Here is an 18,678-nt window from a genome sequence, read left to right as displayed (position 1 = left end):
TCCGCCGTATTCAGAGAATTAACTGCAATTTATTCCCATCCGAAACAGACTTTACGATTCCAAAAACTGCCTCCACGAGAATATACTACCATGGTAACTGGTCAATCCTATGAAATACTTGTCAGAGTGTGAAGAATTAATCCTCGATTGATTTAATCCGCCAAAGGCATCGCTCGGGCAGGTGCAAAGGCTCAAAGCCCAGTTCACTTTATACTCGAAACACCCTCCAGTCCCACTAGCTCTCCTAAACGAGTGTGCGAACGGTAACACTCGTAATAACCCACACGGAGGGTGGCCGATGTTTGACGAATATTAATCAGCTCGATTACGAAGCCTCCCGCGGTCATGACGTGACGTTAAGAGCACTCGTCGATGAAAGCGTATACCAACTTCATTCGAAATCTAATCGCCGATCGCCAGGAAAATTTATCGCGGTCGTCCGAGCGCGTTGATTCACATGCCATCCTGCGACCGAATGTATTAGTTTTTACGACGTTCTACACGCGCCAACTCGAAGAAAATGACATCGATGGATGAAAGGGAAGAGGATCGTTAGAAAGGAAATATTCGTTATTTATCCTGCTCACGAATACGCGTTTTACGGTTTCCCAGAGCTCCTGCTGGATGTTATCTCGGGATTATTTATTGAATAACTCGTACACGACCGGGTGTCGAACGACGGCCTTGTACCATAGATTCAATCTAGTATCGCTGTCAAGGTAGAAGATTACGTAACCACGGGCATCGCGATAGTACTTCAGAGGCGTGTTGAGAGTTATTAGACGATGATTGGCCTTGTACCTGCTTGTGTCCTGACTTTCTGATTCTTCCTCTCTTTTTTCATTCCTCGTTCATTTCTTTCTTTCTCGCTTTTTCTCTACTTAGTTAATTCCATAATTGATTTCAGTGAACAGCCGTAAAATTTTTGTCCGGTATAGCCATCGAACGTTCCTCGTTGTTGCGTAGGTTCGTTTGGAACCAGCGATCTTTAATGGTTTCGTACTGTCTCGTTTATATTTTTTCTTCTTAAATTTAACACCTTGATTGATTTCGAATGGTTTTCGAATTTAACTCTCAGATAGTCTTCGAATAGTCTTTGTCGTATTGGGTAAGTCGACATAGAACGTGTGATTTTTTATTATTTCATTCTGTTTCTTCTTTTTCTCGGTTAATTCTATACCTAATTGATTCCGAATGGCCATCGAATTGTGCTTCGATGCTGCATGAGTTCGTTACGAGCGAATAATTACAGATGACTTCGTTTGGATATCGATGTGGATAGTGATTAAGAATGAAGGATAATTCAGGTTATCAGGTTCTGCGGGCAAAAGAGACTGGATAGATGCAGCGTGGTTTACAACTTCATTCTCATGATGCGGTAGCAAGTCACGCGGTGAAGATAGGATTCCAATTGGATCGGATTGGTCAGAACGTTCGAGAAGTTTGGTTTCTCGCGCTGATTTTTCCATTTTCCGTGGTTACTGCATTTCCGTGGGAGAAAAAGCAGTCGTCGTAAAACATGTATAAACTGCCGGGAGTGGACATTGATGCGGTCAGCTGATCGAATAAAAAGCGATGGTTAGAGACCAATGATCCGCAACGTGAGCATGGAATAGACTGAATCGAAGTTGGTTAGAAAAATATCTATCGGTATCATTACGTCTGTGTCGCAAATAAAACCAACGTAGCGTAAGCTATCAAAACTACAAACTAGCTTCCTAAAACGGAAGGGCGTAGAAAAACTAACTTATCACTATCCGCTACAAGCAAAAACAGTTTTCCGATTTCCATTTATCACCCAGTCTAACTATCACCGGAAAATCAAAATTTCTCCAAACTTTCTAAGCTAAATATAACCTCGTTCGCTAAACTCTAAATCTTCCACTGTACTTTAAACCGCAACCTCATTATGCGCAAAAATTTCAAATTTCCACTCGCCGCTGAACCTTTGTGATTACTGGGATTACCATCCCATTAAATTTTTCGTATCTTCAACTCAACCATATTATACAGAAAAATTGTAAAATTTTTTCTAACCTAATTACCACTCCGTGGTTGAAATTTCCCGTATTCTAACTCCCAATCACATTACACCAAAAAGTTACAAATTGCCACTCGTCGTCAAATACAATTAACCACCCTGAAATTGAAACTTCTTGAATTCTAACACGTTTCGATCGCGTTGGAAAATCAATTTCCAACCCGAGATCAAAATTGCTCGAGTCCTAGGCCGAATCACGTAACACTGAAAAATTACAAATTTCCAGTCATCGCCCGATCTGATCACTGTTCCAATATAAGCATTTCCCTAAAACCTTCCCTTCTTGCGATTCATCGCGCTCCCCTGCATCGATTCCTTTAATAATAATAGGAAAAAGGGGCGGTAGTGGGTTCGAATGGAGTTGCCTCTTCTAACCACCTTCTAACAGAGACTAGCCTCTGTTTACACGCAAGAACCGGCTGATAATAACAGTTAATTGGCCTGCTGGCCGTGAGAGACTGTTCCAGGTCGGACGATACTCCTTGGCTCGTCTGTCGGTCGAGCGGATGCGCGACCGCTGCTCTCGCGTCCTCGTCGATTTCTTCTTGCGGGTCGCGCGCGCTCGCTTATTGCCGATCACGTCGTTGGAATACGCAGCTGCGCCGCCAGCTCGAAGATACGTGGAATCGTTAAGGGCCTTTCTTTCGCTCTTCCAAGCGGTTGCGCGCGTATACGCGTCCTAGCTCACCGGAGAACCTTCATTGTTGCCCGCACTCCTCTCTTTCTCTCTTGCCTCGTCGTTCCACGCAGCATCCCCCTCCGCAAGACGATGTACACGATCGTCCAAAGGTTTTTGCGATACGCCGTTGAATCCTTGTTATATCGGGCCGCTCCTCGCTTCTCTTCTGTCCGGGCATCCAGCTTCGTCTGCTCGCGGAACACCTGTCAGAGTTTCTGTTATTGCGGCCCCGTCGCGGTTATTTCTTCCCGTCCTTTCCTTCCATTCCCTCGTTTTCGACTCGCTCTCCGTTCCTTTTTTTTTTTTTTTTATTGTATTTCTCGCCCTCTTCTCGGATTTTGGCTGCGTCGAATCTTTTTCCTTTGGGTTGACTTGCGTCAGGTATGCTCGTAATAAGTTGCGTGGAGAATTTGGAAATTTGGAAGTTTGCAAATTTTCAGGCATTTCTGGCGATTCTTGGGCATTTGGAAGGTCAGACTCGAGAGTTTGTAAATTCAAATACTTATGAATTTACGCATTTGCGAATTGAAGCTTCGGGGAACGTGGTTTTGTAAATTCACACATTTGGAAATTTAGGTAGTTGGAAATTTCGGGCGTTTCGAAACTCTTCACACGGTACAACTTCAATTCTCCTTTCGTATCTCCTTCTATCCCCTTCGTTCCTATTAGCACAGCATACCACTTGATATAAATATTTCGGATTACATTAGTCCATGGTACGCTTTAATTGCATGCGCCATAAAACACATAAACTTCTAAAATAAAAATACGTTATTGTCGCGGTCTGTCAGTCGCGATCTTTCCAAGCAGCTCCTATTAAAATACATTTTTGACTCTCGTGAATGTTCAATTAGCGGTTTATATTGCGGTGGAAAATCATTGTACAACGTTAAGGCTGTTCTGTAGCCACTCTGAATGGCTCTTATAATTGTTTGTAATTGTTTATTAGTCGCGAAGAATGTGGACCCGTGCGCGTTTAACTGCCGTGTTAAGTTTCGTTGAATAACGAAAGTGGCGCAACTATGATCCGAAATAAATTACTGTTATTAATTATATTCATGTATTTACACCCGGCGACTTCCTGTCGCTATTTCCAGTCACGGTAATCATGGAAATACTGTGTGCGATTGTTCACTATGCGTTGTTTATTTTTTTTAGTTTCCTGTTGGCGTATCGAGCATCGTGAACGTGGCCGCAGGCGAACCAAGCTAAATGGAATTGCTAGAAACGCTTGTCGACGATCGTATCACTATATCTCCATCGTTTATTCCCCTTTTTTCCCCACGATAAACATGCTCGTTATTTCACTTACGCTTTATGCAAATCTTTTTCGGCTCGGTTTATGACCGTTGAATTACATACGTTTTTTTTCCAATCGCCAATCGTAGAATTGGAAATTTTGTATTAACAAGCTTCGAGATATGCAGGTAAGCAGAGGGTTGAGAATTTATGGGCTTGGAAAATGACTGAGATTATTTGCATTTGAAAATTTGGAAGTTCCAGTTTTGCAAATAGAACAAACGGAATGTTTGCATATTTGAATATCTGAGAATTTGGTTATTCGAATTTTCGGAAGGAAAATCTGTGTACTTGAAAATCAAAATATTCGAGATTTCGAATATTTGACAATTTAATTTTCGTAATGTCAATTTGAATTAATTTCAATCATTGCAGATCCAATATTTTTGGATCCGAAATATCTTTAAAATTCGAACAATCGAAAGTTTGTTGGGAAGTTAAAAATCTTTCCATCCCAGTAACCGAGACACCTCGTAAATTCTAAACCTTAAAAATTCATTCATTCAAGATTTCTTAACCAACAGCTAGTCTTAAACAGTCGGCGGAAAATCATCGATCGCTTCGAAGAGTTTCGCAATCGTCTGGTGATTCCGTTCATCGAACGTTTATTATCATTGCTGCATCATCAATCACAATTTAAGAATAAGAAGCAAGAAATATCGTTGACACTCGGACACTGCGATACTATTCATGTAATTAGCGCGTATACCGAACATCCGACCAGAGTGTACAGAGCAATAAATCATTTTTTTTCACAATATCTGTAGTTCGCGTTGCTGGTAGCTGGAGAGGAAAACAAAAATTCTCCTACCGCCATTATCTTTGATTGATATCTCCAAACAACTCTCGCTAACATTTCTTGCTACCATTATTCCGTTCCCATTATACACTACTCAGAACGGTTAGAGCAACGCTTTTTATTAGAGGAAAAGTAATCAGTTGCTCCTGTAATCCTTTTGGAACGATTCTCGTCATTGCTGATTTCATTGGTTGTATATTTTATTCGACGTCGAGTCGTCTTTATTATAATAAGTCTCATCACTAACTCCGGTTCCGAATACGAGCCGACAGAGCACTAAATCTTCTATATTATTCCTACGAATCGGTTTATGGGGAATTCTGGCTCGTTTAACTTTTTTAAAATTCACTAAAATTAACGCAGTATCGCTAAAAGTGTAATATATACCAATTTCTGTCGAAAATAACGTCTCCGACAATAAATTCTCCGTTGAACCTTCAACTGCGTGTAGCCACCGGTATTGAGTGCGTACACCAGGAATAAATATCATGCGTTCCCTAATTAAAATATCAAAGAATTTGAGAGCCGGGCAGATTGAAGACTCAGGTATCTGAGAAATGGGTAAGTTCAAAAATTAACAAAGTGGAAAGTTTGTATACCAGAGTATTTGACAATCGGAAAATTTGGTAATCCGAACATTCGAAAGTTAGGAATTTCGAAAAATCGCCATGATTCGCTCAACACAAAGTATTAAACATACCAACAAAAACGAGTAAAGAGAATAAAAAAGATGTTCTGTAATACGGTATATTGAGCATTGCCGTCGACACACATTAAGCTTCAAAAGCAGTGAAAGGGTTAAACACATTCTTTTCCCATTGCCTCTAAAAAAAAAAAAAAAAAAGAAAAGAAGAATATATCTTAAAAAATCAACAGGACGAGAAGAAGCAACAAAAAGATTTTCTATTCCCCCTTTCCGACACCGCGGCAAAAAAAATCGAATAAAAAGTCTAAGTTGGGAGTCTGGCGGATTCTATTAAGTAATCTCTGCCGGTTACTTGGATAATGAATAGCACGATCGGTGAGTGTGCGTTCCCTTCGACCCAAGTATCAGGTATACGCGAAATCCGGCGAGTCATCGTACACAGCAAAATCGTCTTCCTCCTCCTTCTCCTCTTCTTCCTTCTTTGCCCGTAGTTCGAGACACGGCTTGGTTCGAGACTCCAACCATGAGTGGTTATGCTCGCACGAATGGACGACGACGTACCGCTTCGCCTTCGCGAAAGAATGTCGGTATTCGTCGAAGATTCTGGCTAGGATGGAAAATCTCGCAACCGTTCTTACTGCTCGATCGTAAAGCGAAAACGGAAATTTTTCCATGGAAATGGAAATTCGCGTCACTTCTTGATGAAATTTCTAGTAAAAATTTAGAAAATGGGGTTTGACTAAATTTTATTTAAATTAGGACGCTAAAACCATTTAGATTTACTGTCTTTTCTATTTTTTTTTCTTTTTAATGGAAATGTGCAGGTGGGTTTGGCAAAAACTAATCTTTTTTTAGAAATTACGGATTAGTCACTTTGAATATTAGCTAGTTCATAATTTTTCCCCCATTCGTGTAGGTTGATGTAGGTATAGTTTTACTGTCGACCAGGTTTACATAGAATAGCTTTGACAAAAGTTGTTTAATATTTTAATCGATTCTACCAAGAACCTAGCGCCTGTTCATTTTTATCTAATTTTTATGAGCTGGACAACAGCGATAAATCATTGTAACTGACTCAGTCATGCGCGAAAAAAGAAGCAAGCGTAATTATTTATATCCTTCGACATAAATGGGGAAATTGATTGACGTTTATTGTGATGATCGAATGGATATGTATGAAGACTTAGTTAACAAGATATCTCTATACTTTTATACTGTTTTATACAACAACAACAACAAAATTTTTTTTTTTAAGTATTCCTCCCAGACCTACCAACGCAGCTTCTTAAATACTAAATTAATTCCTTATCTTAATTATAATTACATACTTCTGTTGCGCCAACAAAAAATAAAAACGAAGTTCCACATTCCTAAACGTTATCTTAATTTCTTATCTTAATTATAATTACGTGCTTCTGTTACGACAACAATAAAAAGTAAAAAAGAAATTCCACGTGTTGAGTTACCAACACAACGACGCAAATTCCATTCCATTGCCGTAAATTGTATCACCTCGTTCACGAACCAGATTAAGCGTAATAATTCCAGCAGGGATTTGGTCTCCGTAATGTCCGGGGCCCCATAAGATTCTTAGGGGAGCCGCTTAAGCGGCGGTCTTCCCATTGTCGAGCAACGCCACGCAAATAACGGGCTTTCGTTCTACAGAGTTTCACTTTTAAGCGACAGGTATACTATTGTGAGGTTAAAAACCTGCGGCCAGGTGACAGTAAAAATCTTTTCAGGCTTCTCTGTGTCGAGGAGTGGCCGTCCCAGAACGATATACACATCACCCTAGACCGATAAGCTATTGGAATTCGTTTAGATTTTTCGAGGGTTCGGCCTGCGCCTCAAATGGGACACCATACAATCGTCGAATCATTCTTGGATCCAGAGAAACTTGATTTCATCTTCTTTTCGAATCTTTCCTTTCGTGCGAGAGCGTCAATCGTTGTATACCTTTACAAAATTTTCTTTTTATCTTTGTTTTTTTAGACCGTATATTTTTTTTTAAGAAACCACCGTGTCTTTCTTTTCTGTTTCTTATCCCGTTTAACTTAAAAATGGATTTAAGAAAATCCTTTTTGAATTTTGTCTTGCGACGCGCTAAGTTTGTGAATTCTTTTTTTATATAATTATTTGTTATGAATATATGAATTAATTAGTTGTTCGACATGTTCTTGAATATTTATCAATCGCCCGTACCATGAGTTACATCGTTGAATTAAATTTAATTTGTGATACATTGGAGTGAAAATTAGAATGATAAAAATTATTACGATATGCGTGGTGCAAGAGGAAATTATTCTAAGGAAGAATAGAATAGGTAGAGAACGAAGAATCAAGGTACTAAAATTTCTGAACAAACCAACGAATCTATACGACTTCCTACGCACCTTCTAAACTTATTCCCGGAACACCAAAAATTCGTCGTGAAAGGAAGATTCTATGACGCACCTTTTCTCATGCCAGACCTGCAAGGCGTCTTCGTTAAGACAAACAACAGCGTGACTAGCAGAGGTCAACGAATCCTCCAGCATTTTACTCTCTTCAAACAAGAGTTCGAAACCAAAATGAATCGTCTACCCAACCAGATTACACACGATCGAGAATAAACACAGAAGATTAAATCAAGAAAAAAAGAAGTACGAAGATAAAGAAGCAACATCTTTCTACCAGACAGTTCCAAAGCTATATCAGTCAGTCTACGAACCAATCAGATTACCTGCGATCAAAAATAAACGCAGGAATCATTTCTCGAAAATTTCTTACTTCGCCAGTATTTTCTTTCAATTAGAACGTTCCAAATCTAAATTAGTCGATCTCTCCGTACCAATCAGACTATACTATATCCTACACTATATACTACATGCCATGCTATATACTATATGCAACAAACATACCACTACGGTGAAAAATAAATACAGAAGTTAGTTTTTGTAAATTTCGTACGATTAATAATATCTTCTTTCTACTAAAAATATCTTCTTCGTATTAGAGAATTTGAAACCGCCAAATGAATCAATTACGAACCAATCGGATTATCTACCTTTGTTCCCAATTAACCTCGATGATATTCGGTTTCCATTTCGTGCAATTAGCTATCCTAATCAACCCAAGAAAGGAAGAAAGAAGACGAAAAAGGAAAACATCTTATTTCGTTCTACCTTTCCATTTCTTTTTTCTTTCTTCTTTTTTTTTCGAGAAATCGATTTCGAGCGATTTTGAATCCTTGGTCCACGTATTTACGTCCATCATTGGACGGCGTCTCAGGGTCGTTCCAGAAGTTCCACGCTGGAACAACGCAACTGGCAATAATCTCGTCGGTCCGCCATTCTCGTTATTTCACGCAACGGGTGGTACCGACGAAACGATGGTAGAAAGGTGGGAGAGAGGCGAGAAAGAAAGAGAAAGGGAGGAAGGTCAAACGATGACCCACACGAGAAGAGACCCATGCAACATGCCAATGCATTCCATGAATTGTCGAAATCGAAGCGGCGCGATCCTTTCAGAGAACGTTAATCACGAACATCCCTCAAAGGATCTACCAAAAAATCTTCAAAATCTTACACGTATCGTAGAATTTATATTTGTCGGAGCCTGCCGCGCATTAATAAGCATTTTTCGAGTTCTTTTCTTGGGAATTTTACGAGAAATTTATTTCTCTGTAAATGGGATTAACGTGGTACAGCGAAGATTTCGTTGAATTTAGAAGCTGATGAAATCGCTTCGGCTCTAAATAATCTCTGCCTCACAGATGGATTAAACGATTTCCCTCGTCCAATCTTATTTTACAATTTTTATTTCGCGACTACTGGATCGCGTTTAATCTTGTTTTTTATATACAAAGATTTGATATAATAAGATTTAATAGACCCAATGTACACTCCAAGTAACGAGTGTAAATGAAATTATTTTAAATAATTTTACAACGAAAGAAAATTCGAGTCTCTATAAAGGGACTGGAGAGTGTTCAAGAAACAAAATTAATATTATATGAATGTAAGGGACATATTACCTAACAGTGAAAGTTCCATATGGAAGAGTGAAAGACGAAATTTCCAAGTTACATGGAGAATTATCGGTTGATTAAATTTTTTATTATTCCTTTCGTTATGCAATATCGTGGGATAGTAAATAATTTTTTAATTACGATTTGAAAGAAAAGTAAAAAATCGTTGGTAACGTAGAAAGAATAAGAATAGACTAACCGGGGACAGAGCCTCCTGCATGTGCAGGGGTGCGTTGTCGGCCTCGTCGGTGCAAGTCGACATTCTCCCGCGCAGTCTTCCACTTCTCTTTCCAGTTCGTCTAATCGTGGCGTTCCGCTGGACGAGCCTCTTATCCCGCGACGTCGTGTCCTCCTCCAAAGTTCTCCCTTTCTGCTTCGATACTCTCTAGTGGTCGACTAATATCGTCTACTAACCTCTACGGGAACGAACGGGTTCTAAGCATGCGGGGTTGCGTATCACAGTCTTCTGCTGAGCGTTGTATGGCACGTGATTGGACGGAAGAAGAGGAGCAGCCAGTGAGGACCTGCGAAACGGACGAGAAATAAAAAAGAGAGATGTAACAATCCTTCGTTTTTATAAGTTAAGACTACGAACAAAGAACGAGGGTAAAATAAAAAAAATGAGATCATTATGCGTGATGTAAGAAGCAGATTGTATCGTTAATGAGTCAATTTTGATCGTGTCAGGCTGTGTCATTGAGAATATTCGACAGTCGAATTCCGGATTGTCAAGGTAAAAAAAAAGAAATGTAAAAAAGTAATTAACACGTCGACTGCCACGCGAATTTTATATGAGTCACTCACAAAGGCCATATTGATCAACTGCGTGTATCAGACAGTAGAGAAAAGTAATGATGTCACAGCGCTATTTTTTTAAATTTGCCTTGAGACTTCCGTTTGTTTATGCCATCTGTTCGCGATACACAGCGCGTATGGAAGAAAGTTATTTATTCCGAGGAAAATTTACATTGAGAAATGTATAAACAATTGCGTTGATCGGTTTAGCTTGTGATAAACTCACGTATTCTATCCTATACCATAACATTTAATTTTCTTAAATACATTACATTGCAATAGAATTTGGAGCACTTTTAATTCTACAATCTAATAATCTACTTCTTTACGTGGAACCGTTTTTGATCAATAATATATGTTTTATTGTAATCATCGTAAATTTAATAACATGGGTCCAATGGTGACCATTAGAGCTCCTTTGACAAGGAGAAGCCGAACGATGGACGTCGATAACCAACGTGAAAATATATTATTTAAAAGTTTCATTTTTCTCATTCACTGAACATGCTGCAAAATGAGCTAACCAAAGCGAAGACGTCAATCTTGTATTGTACGTTCTGTCGCGTTTACGATTACGCAACGTGCAATCAGTGGGACCAGCTGGTTCGCCTCTCCTCCATTCATTTGAACCGGCTACAAGCACGTCAAACTGGAAACGGTTTCGCGGTCGCGGCTCTGATAGACAGGTGTAATAAACCGGCGTCGAAGACAGACAGACAGTCAGACAAGCGAACCGACCGACCCAGCCGCCAGGTAGCCGAGAGTGAAAAGTTCCTGTCTCGTCTCTCGAATACTGGAACACGTTCCTTTCGGTGAAAGACTCCCTAAACGTCAACCGCGAAAGAAAGAAGCGAAACTGGCAATCTGGCCGCAACGGAACCACAACATAGAGAGGAACGCAAGCGGTCGAACCGGTCGCCTTAGTATCCGACAGAAGAAGAAGAAGAAGAAGAGGAAGAAGACGAAGAAGAAGAAGAAGAAGTCGCGGTCGAACAGGAAGCTGCAGCCGCATTTTTGCCCTGGCAAGTCAGGTTGTGACGTCCAGGCGGAAGAACGAGATCGGTGGAGGAATCAGGAAGGCCATCGGGTAGGGCGGCGGTGGCTGAGAGACCACGCGAATCCACGCGACTGTTCGTGGACGAGCAAAGAGCGGACAAACGAAGAAGAGAGAGCCGGATTCAGAAGCCAGAATAGCAGGTTCGATGGCTCTGGTTGATTCAGTTATCACGTGCGCGGTGGCCGGTCGAACCAGGGAATCCGTGGATGTTGGCCAAACCAGTCGGACACCACGAATTCCACCGTCTTCGGGCCCTTGCGCCGCGTCGTCGTTCACCAGGTGGATAGTCGGTAAAACCAGTTGGCTTCCCTCTTCTCCCGGCTCGTTCATCTCCTCCTACTACAACCGCGTGGCTACCGGTAGCCAGCTAAGGAAGGAGGGCAGGCCGCGTAAAACTGGAATTCAACCCGCGACCGCCTGTCTGACGGATAGACAGGTGTAATAATAGACGTAAACGAGGAAGCAAGAACCGTGAACACCGTCGTTGGTCGTAGGAAAGCGTAGGAGAACCGACGTGTATCTCCGACGAGGACGATTCTATTCAGTTTGTTCCGTGATTTCTTCGTTTTCTCGAGGCTTGACAGTAGGAGGATGGTGTTCCTGGAAGACGAGACACCGGGGGCTGAAGAAGATTATGCGAACTCGTCGGTGGCGAGGAAGAGGAACGCGATGGATGAACCGGCCTACGTGTGCAAGAGCGAGACTTCTCAGGGAACAGGGTGGCGGGAAGTAGGTAGGTTGGTTGCCTACCTACTACGCGGAAGAAGGAGATTGGGGCGACTGGGGAGAAGGAGTAGGTACACGAAGCCGGTATACAACCGCGGACCGGAGACGAGAAGCCAGAGGAGCAGGTTCGGCCGGTCTAACCTGATTCTCAAAGGGAACCCTGCATCAGATTGGACCCACCTCCGTGGGTCCGTTTGTATTTCAAGTACCTGTACTCCCTCGCTTCGCGTCAGTGGACGATGCCTTCGGAGACGGAGGACTCGACGAGCCTTTGCAAAGAGGAACAAGCTTCTCTACGGAGAGCTCGAGTACATGCTGGTAGAAGAGCTGGTGTCTCGAAGACGAGGCACTAGGCACGTCGGCGCGTTAACCGGCTCCGTGGTGTCTATCGTGTGGCATTTTGGGTCCGATCGATTCGTGGGCAAAGCCTTTTACAAGTGATTCGACTGATCCGTAGTGATCTCGTACAGTGAACATAGAAATCGAAGAGAGAAAGAAGAAGAGTGTGAGAGAGTCCGTAGGTCTCAGGTGTCTTCTGAATTTCTCGACTGGATCGACTTAAAAGTGGATCCAATCGGAATAAGAAGTTTGGACCGTTCGAGGCCTTCGAAAACGAGATGTTTGCTCGTCTCGAAGCTTACCTGGCCCACGAAGTCAACTACGCTCCTCCTTTTTACTACCTGCGAACGTTCCAACTTTATAGAGGTGCTGTCCTCCTCGTGCAGTGTTTCGGGAGTGAGAATTAGTGGCGAGTTTTCGACCGTGGGAATTGAGCATCCTTTCTCGCGATTAACACGTGTTGTCTCTTTGGCCATGAAGAATCGAACGAAGAAAGAAGAAGGACAGACGAGGTAATGGAGACGAAGTGCGTAGATATGGACCATTCGAGAATGTTCTTCAAATATCTATGCTCCTGGTCGCGATATGAAACGTCGTTATGTAAAGCCAAAAGAAATCTACGTTGCGTATAGAACTACGCGATTCCATTAGTAGCCACCATTAAACCGGGACCAATTATATTTGCGAGTCTTCCATTCACTCGCTCTACCAGGAACGCGTATGCTGATCGCGTCTCGTTCGTTTGAACGCACGCAATCGCAGCTCTGAACGCGAGCCCATTTTTACCAGTCGAACGTGCACCGTTTTACGTAATCCTTCGAAACTCTAGCTTGCACACGGCTGTAGCGTACAGTTCGACTAAAAACCGATTATAGGAAAAACCTGATCTAAAGTTGATCTAAAGCTAATCTAAAACGACCTACGGCGATAGAATAGGAAAGAAAAAATCGATTGGAGTCAATTGGACGAAAGAAATGCGAAAAAGAGATATACGGGAACCGGATGATCCCACTTGTCGTCGACGTGCAAGTTGTTTACCGGCGGCTCACCTGCGCGTCACCTGTGCGTCATCGTGCAGGTAGCCGGTGAACATCCGCGGAAAAGAGGTGCACAGCATTGACGCGGTTAAACGATCGACATCTCACCCACAGACAGATATCCCACTGTTAGAGACGAGATACTCACTTTGTCGGGGCTAGCGTACAAAGAGAAACGTATCCGAGGGGTATCTCGATGTATATCTCGAAGTGTATCTCGCTGGATCGTAAGGGAGGAAGTCTTCTGTGCATTCGATACAGAAAAGTCGATATTCTTCTTAGAAGATGGATTGATGGACGATCTTCGTGCCGATGGCTTGAAAGTGCGCGCGTGTAGACGTGTGTACGTATGTGGAGAGCAGTAAGAAGAAGGTGGTAGAGAACGTGGTAGGTGGTAGGTCGAGGGGTGCTGGTGGGGTGCTGGTGGGGTGGCGAGGGGGGAGGGGGCCAACTACAAACTACTAAGCGTCCCTCCTGTGTTCCGGATCACATCTCCACGGATGATAGTGTCACCACCTTCGCGATGGATCCACCCGTACCAAACGTGAATCTGCCGCGAGTTTCGACGAGATTTTCGAGACTTCTCCTCGTCGAAGGGCGAACCCACTGTCGCGGGTAGCCCTTTTTGTTCTTTTTTAGTTTTTCACCTACCACCACATGTATGTACACGGTTTTTCGGTGGTTACGCACAAAAACCGTCGTTACGGCTCTTCCCTCCTTTCTTTCTTTTTTTTTTCTGTTCGTTTCCACGAATGATATCGACACGATATGGTTCGTTATCGGATCGATCGGTTGTTTGCTTCCAACTAGACGCACAAGTGAGAAAGAAATGTAGGAAAGAAGCACCGTGGAAAACACAAAATTCACTCCGCGCACCTCATTATCCTCGTTTCTGGTTCATTCCGCGTTGCGTTCCGCTTAGCCAGTCACCAAGCGCTATCGTTCCTTTCGCGCACACCCCTCTTCGACGAGTCACGAGGATCCGGACCGGGAACGGTTTTTCCAAACCGGATCGTCTGTCCACGATTCACACTTGTACACCGGCTTCAGGCACACGCGCACGTTCGCGCAGGCCGCGGCTTTAACGACGTCGACGACGTAGACCACAGTAGTAACAACAACAACGACGACGACGACGACGACAACGATGACGACGACGACGACGACGACGACGACGACAACGGCGACGACGACGACGACGACGACGACAACGACGACGACGATGACGGCGATGACGACGACAACGACAACAACGGCAAAGAGAACGATGACGGCGACAACGAACGCGACGACGTGAACGTGGTGAACGGCGGCTTGTACGGGAAGCACGACGACATCGTCGCCGTGGAATCGCGAACGCGAGCGTACTATACCTCCGCGCGCGACAGATCGACCGACGTCGTGTGTCGAAGCCGCGCGACGAGAACTCGAGCTTCTCGTTTTGTTCTACGTGAAACGTGTGTTGGCGAGGCGAACTCGAGGGTGGAACGGATGCACTACACCCCGAACTGTGCGGCCCAACAGGTAGAATTAAACCACCCAAAGTTTAGGCAGCCGCTGCAAGCAACAAACGAAGCAGCCTCACGGTGCTCTCTCGGATCGTTCTCTCTTCTCTCGGGATACGGCAACATGGCCGCCGTCGCCGCCGCCTCCCAGCATCCCGCTCTTGGCTCCGTGTCTCGTACCCCCCTCTCTTCTCTCCTCCAACACACACGTTCGACTCCACAAGCTGCCTCTCGTCTCTCCCGCTCTCGTTCCTTCTCTCTCGTACCACCGATCGTTTCCCTGACACGCGTTCGTCCTCACTCTTTTTCTCCACCATCTCGTGTAAGCCTCCCTCGCTCCCGAATCTCCTCTCTACCTCTCGCTCCACCCGTCTTCTATATCTTTCTTCGTCGTTTTACCTGGCCACCCTACGACGCCTCCCCATTTGGGCTCTTTCTCCTTTGATCCACCTTCCTTTTCTAACACCACGAATCCCTCTCTCTTCGACACCACGCACAGAGCTCCTGCTCCCTCTCGTCGCCTACCTGTAGCGTTTTCTCGACCGTACTCCCACTCCTCTCGAAGAGAATCCAAGCAATAGGTACACCAGCAGCTTGCGGTGGAGAGGTGGTGAGACGGAGCTATCTGATGATATTCCCTTCTCATTCTTCCACATGACTTCTATCTCTCTTTCTGCGTTTCTCTCCTCCGACGTTAGGCTAAGGTAAGAGAGCTCAGGTGGGACGAGGAGCCGTATCTGAAAGAAGGACACGAGCAGCGAAAGGGAAGAGAGAGGAGAGGGATCGGGAGACAGGATAGTCGGCGCGCAGGTAGCCAACGCTGAACGAAGAGAAGGCGAATACGATGGGCCTATGGCGAGACGGAGACAGGAAGAACGTCTCTCTACGGCGACCTGCACGGATACAAACAGAGCATCGAGTCATCGACGAGGCAGCCAGGCAGCCAGGGCTCTTGGCCACCCGGCATTATCGTGTCTCCAGGATCGTCTCTGTCTCTCCTGTCTGTTATTCGTCGTTCGTTCCTCCTCTGGCTTGCTACCTTGACAAGGATACCTGGCCTACCTTACCGGAGGAGAAACGAAGACATTGGCACACACGTACGCTCGAACGTTATCGTGCGTTCGTGTCTTTGTTACACGCAATGGAGCCTCCTAAGGCTTTCTCCTTGTCCGTCTCGCTACCTTGAGAAGGATATTCCCGGGAGTTGGCCGTCCAGCCGGGAGGAGACAAAGAAGGAGGACACCGCGTACGTAGATTATCGTAATTCTCCTCTCCCCTCGACGCCGGAGACCGTCCTGGTCTCTCGTTCGATCCCCGAAGCGTTTCACCTTCGCCGTATTCTCCCACCTTGAGAAGGATGTCCAGATATCCGCGAGATACCTGTGGACATCCTATGAAGACTTAAGGTCGAGCGGCCAAGGTGAACGGAGACGAACGTGGATTTCGATCCACGTGTGATTATTTGTACGCTTCTATACCATTCGGTTTATTCGTTCTATACAGCTTCCGACATAATTTTCCGTACGAAGATATGCTTTTGCAGAAGATATACTCGATTTTCTTCTGCTCAGTTCTGCTCCGTACGTGATCTAGAAAGATCGCGTCTTCCCGGCGAAGAGGCATGGCGGCGACGGTGAACGATACCGGCGTCCCCTTCTTTTATCGTGCTTTTTATCGGCGACAGAAGAAGAAGAAAAGGAGGAGGAGATTCCTCGTGGACGTTCTATGAGGCTCGTTCGACGGTTGGCAAAAAACGACACCCTTGCAGAGGAAGAAGACGAGGACGAAGAAGAGCAACAAGAAACGCGCACGAAGAAGAGGAAGGGAAAACGAGGAGGGAAGAGAAGAAAGGAGAAAATGGAAAAGGAACGAGACGAGATATGGAGGCAGCGGTCCGTGCATCGATATAGTCACAGACACATGTGCGTGGCTATTGATTCTCTGTTGTGTGCGCTCTCTTCTCTGTGCGTGAGAAAAAGAAGAGGAGAGTGGTATAGAGAGGCAGACATAGCGAAGAAGAAACGAAGCTGCCGTAGCTGGCTTCTGCTGGTGCCGGCGGCAGCGGCGGCCGGCTACGCGAGCGGAGATGGACTCCGGATCGAAAGAGCGAGAAGTTCGGGATGCCGCGCGAGGGGGAGGCGGCTAGTCGGCCAGTCAGCCGGCTGGACAAGAAGGTGGAAGTAGAGAGACGAAGGCAGAGAGGTGGAGGAGGAGAGGAAGAAAAGGCCGAGAAGGAGAGAAGAGAGTGCGTGGCGAGCCCTCCTCGATAGGAGAAACGAGAGGCAGAGGAGAAAATGAGCGACCAGGACGAAGAAATCATCGTCCTTTCCTTTTCTGTCTTACACGTCTTCTGCCTCTTTCTCTTCTCTGGTTTCTCCTCCCTGTTTGGTCCTCTTAGGCCTGCGCACCGAGGGAGAGATTAAAAGGAGAAAAAGGAGGAGATGGAATTAAAAGGAGGAAAAAAAGAAGGAGGAAGGAGAGAGAAGGAAAGAAAGACGAGGATGAAGCGAGAGGGAGACTGGTGAAAAATGGACAGCCAGCGAGAGAAGACAGCCTCGGGCTACGTCGCGCGCTGCGACCCTGCTCAGGGAGGGATCTTGCTGTTCGTTCGTTTAAAAGATATATAAAGTTGCGCGCGGGCGCGAGTAAAAAGCTTCAGCGAGGAGGAAAGGAAATTATTGCTCGCGCGGCAGCGATGTTGCACCGCGTCGCGCTGACGCCGAATGTTCCCGGCGATGTTTAGCAGGGAGTAATTAGGGAATCGGTGGGCTTGTGACGGCGCCGGCCGCGGACGGCACCGGGCGAAACGCGAGGCCGGATCATTTGAATACGCACGCCTTCCCGTGAGAATCGTCGCTGGTCGTTACGCGTGCACGTTACCGCGTGGGTGGCTGCACGCAACCGCGTGGGCGGATCGACTTCGCCAAGGAGGAGGAGGAACGACGACATTTTCGTCGGGGAGAGGGGACTCTGCTCGGTTGACGGCGTTCTCTTCTGACGATACGACCTCGAGTTTTTCTTCACCTTCGGAGAGAATCCAGCGAGAGCTGAGGATTCGAGCCGCGAGGAAATTGGACGATACGATGTGTTACAGGGTCAATTTGACGAGTGATCGATTGTTAGTGTAGATTATAATTATTTTTCATAGATACTTTCTGCGAGTAGTTTATCTATCGTTGAAAGGCTTCTCGTTGTTTAGAGATACAGAGCTACCTAGACAAATTAGTTTAGAGATGTTCAAGATCCTTATCTCCTTCAACTTTTTCTCTAGATAAAGTATGTTAGTTAGGTATTTTTTTTAAGGGAGGAAACGTAAGTCATTCGTTGTTAAGATGTAATTCGACGTTTCCTTGTTCACAGACATCGAGTAATATGGAAATATTATATAGAATTGATTTAAGGATACTTAAATTTGGAATATTCTTTAGATCACAGTAATGTATGGTATACTTGATAGATTTCGTTTGAGAAATGTAAATTGGTTGTTAAAAGGTTTCTCGTTGTTCAGAGACAGAAAGATATATGGAAGAATTATACAGTGGTAATTTAGGGATGTTAAAGTTCGGTATCTCGTCAAGGTTACGATAATGTAGGTCACAGAATTCCTCTTTGAAGTTGAAAGATTTTAAAAAGTCAAGGTGACCTGGAAACGTCATTCAAGTTAATGAGTTTACTTAAATATACTTGGTATGTCATGTGTTCGATTTAAATGTATGATTTAACGGCTCCGTGTGTCATCTTAACCG

At 44.5% G+C, this 18,678-nt stretch overlaps 1 protein-coding gene across 2 annotated transcripts in view; it reads right to left on the bottom strand.

Annotated features, from left to right (window-relative positions):
- Positions 1 to 15,033, bottom strand: part of LOC126872117 (protein grainyhead) — a 162,772-nt gene extending 147,739 nt beyond the window's left edge. The window contains exons 1-2 of one of the 2 annotated variants that reach the window (XM_050631694.1): positions 13,576 to 15,033; positions 9,673 to 9,997 (exon numbers count right to left, since the gene is read on the bottom strand). In XM_050631694.1, the coding sequence (XP_050487651.1) occupies positions 9,673 to 9,735 (63 nt within the window). In that variant the 5' untranslated portion in view covers positions 9,736 to 9,997; positions 13,576 to 15,033. The remainder of the gene's footprint in view (positions 1 to 9,672; positions 9,998 to 13,575) is intronic. The other variant, XM_050631693.1, reaches the window with a different exon arrangement.
- Between the last annotated feature and the right edge of the window lie 3,645 nt (positions 15,034 to 18,678).

Source organism: Bombus huntii, chromosome 12, assembly GCF_024542735.1.
Source record: "Bombus huntii isolate Logan2020A chromosome 12, iyBomHunt1.1, whole genome shotgun sequence".
Classification (NCBI taxonomy): Eukaryota; Metazoa; Arthropoda; class Insecta; order Hymenoptera; family Apidae; genus Bombus; species Bombus huntii.
This window is presented reverse-complemented; position numbering and strand designations above follow the sequence as displayed.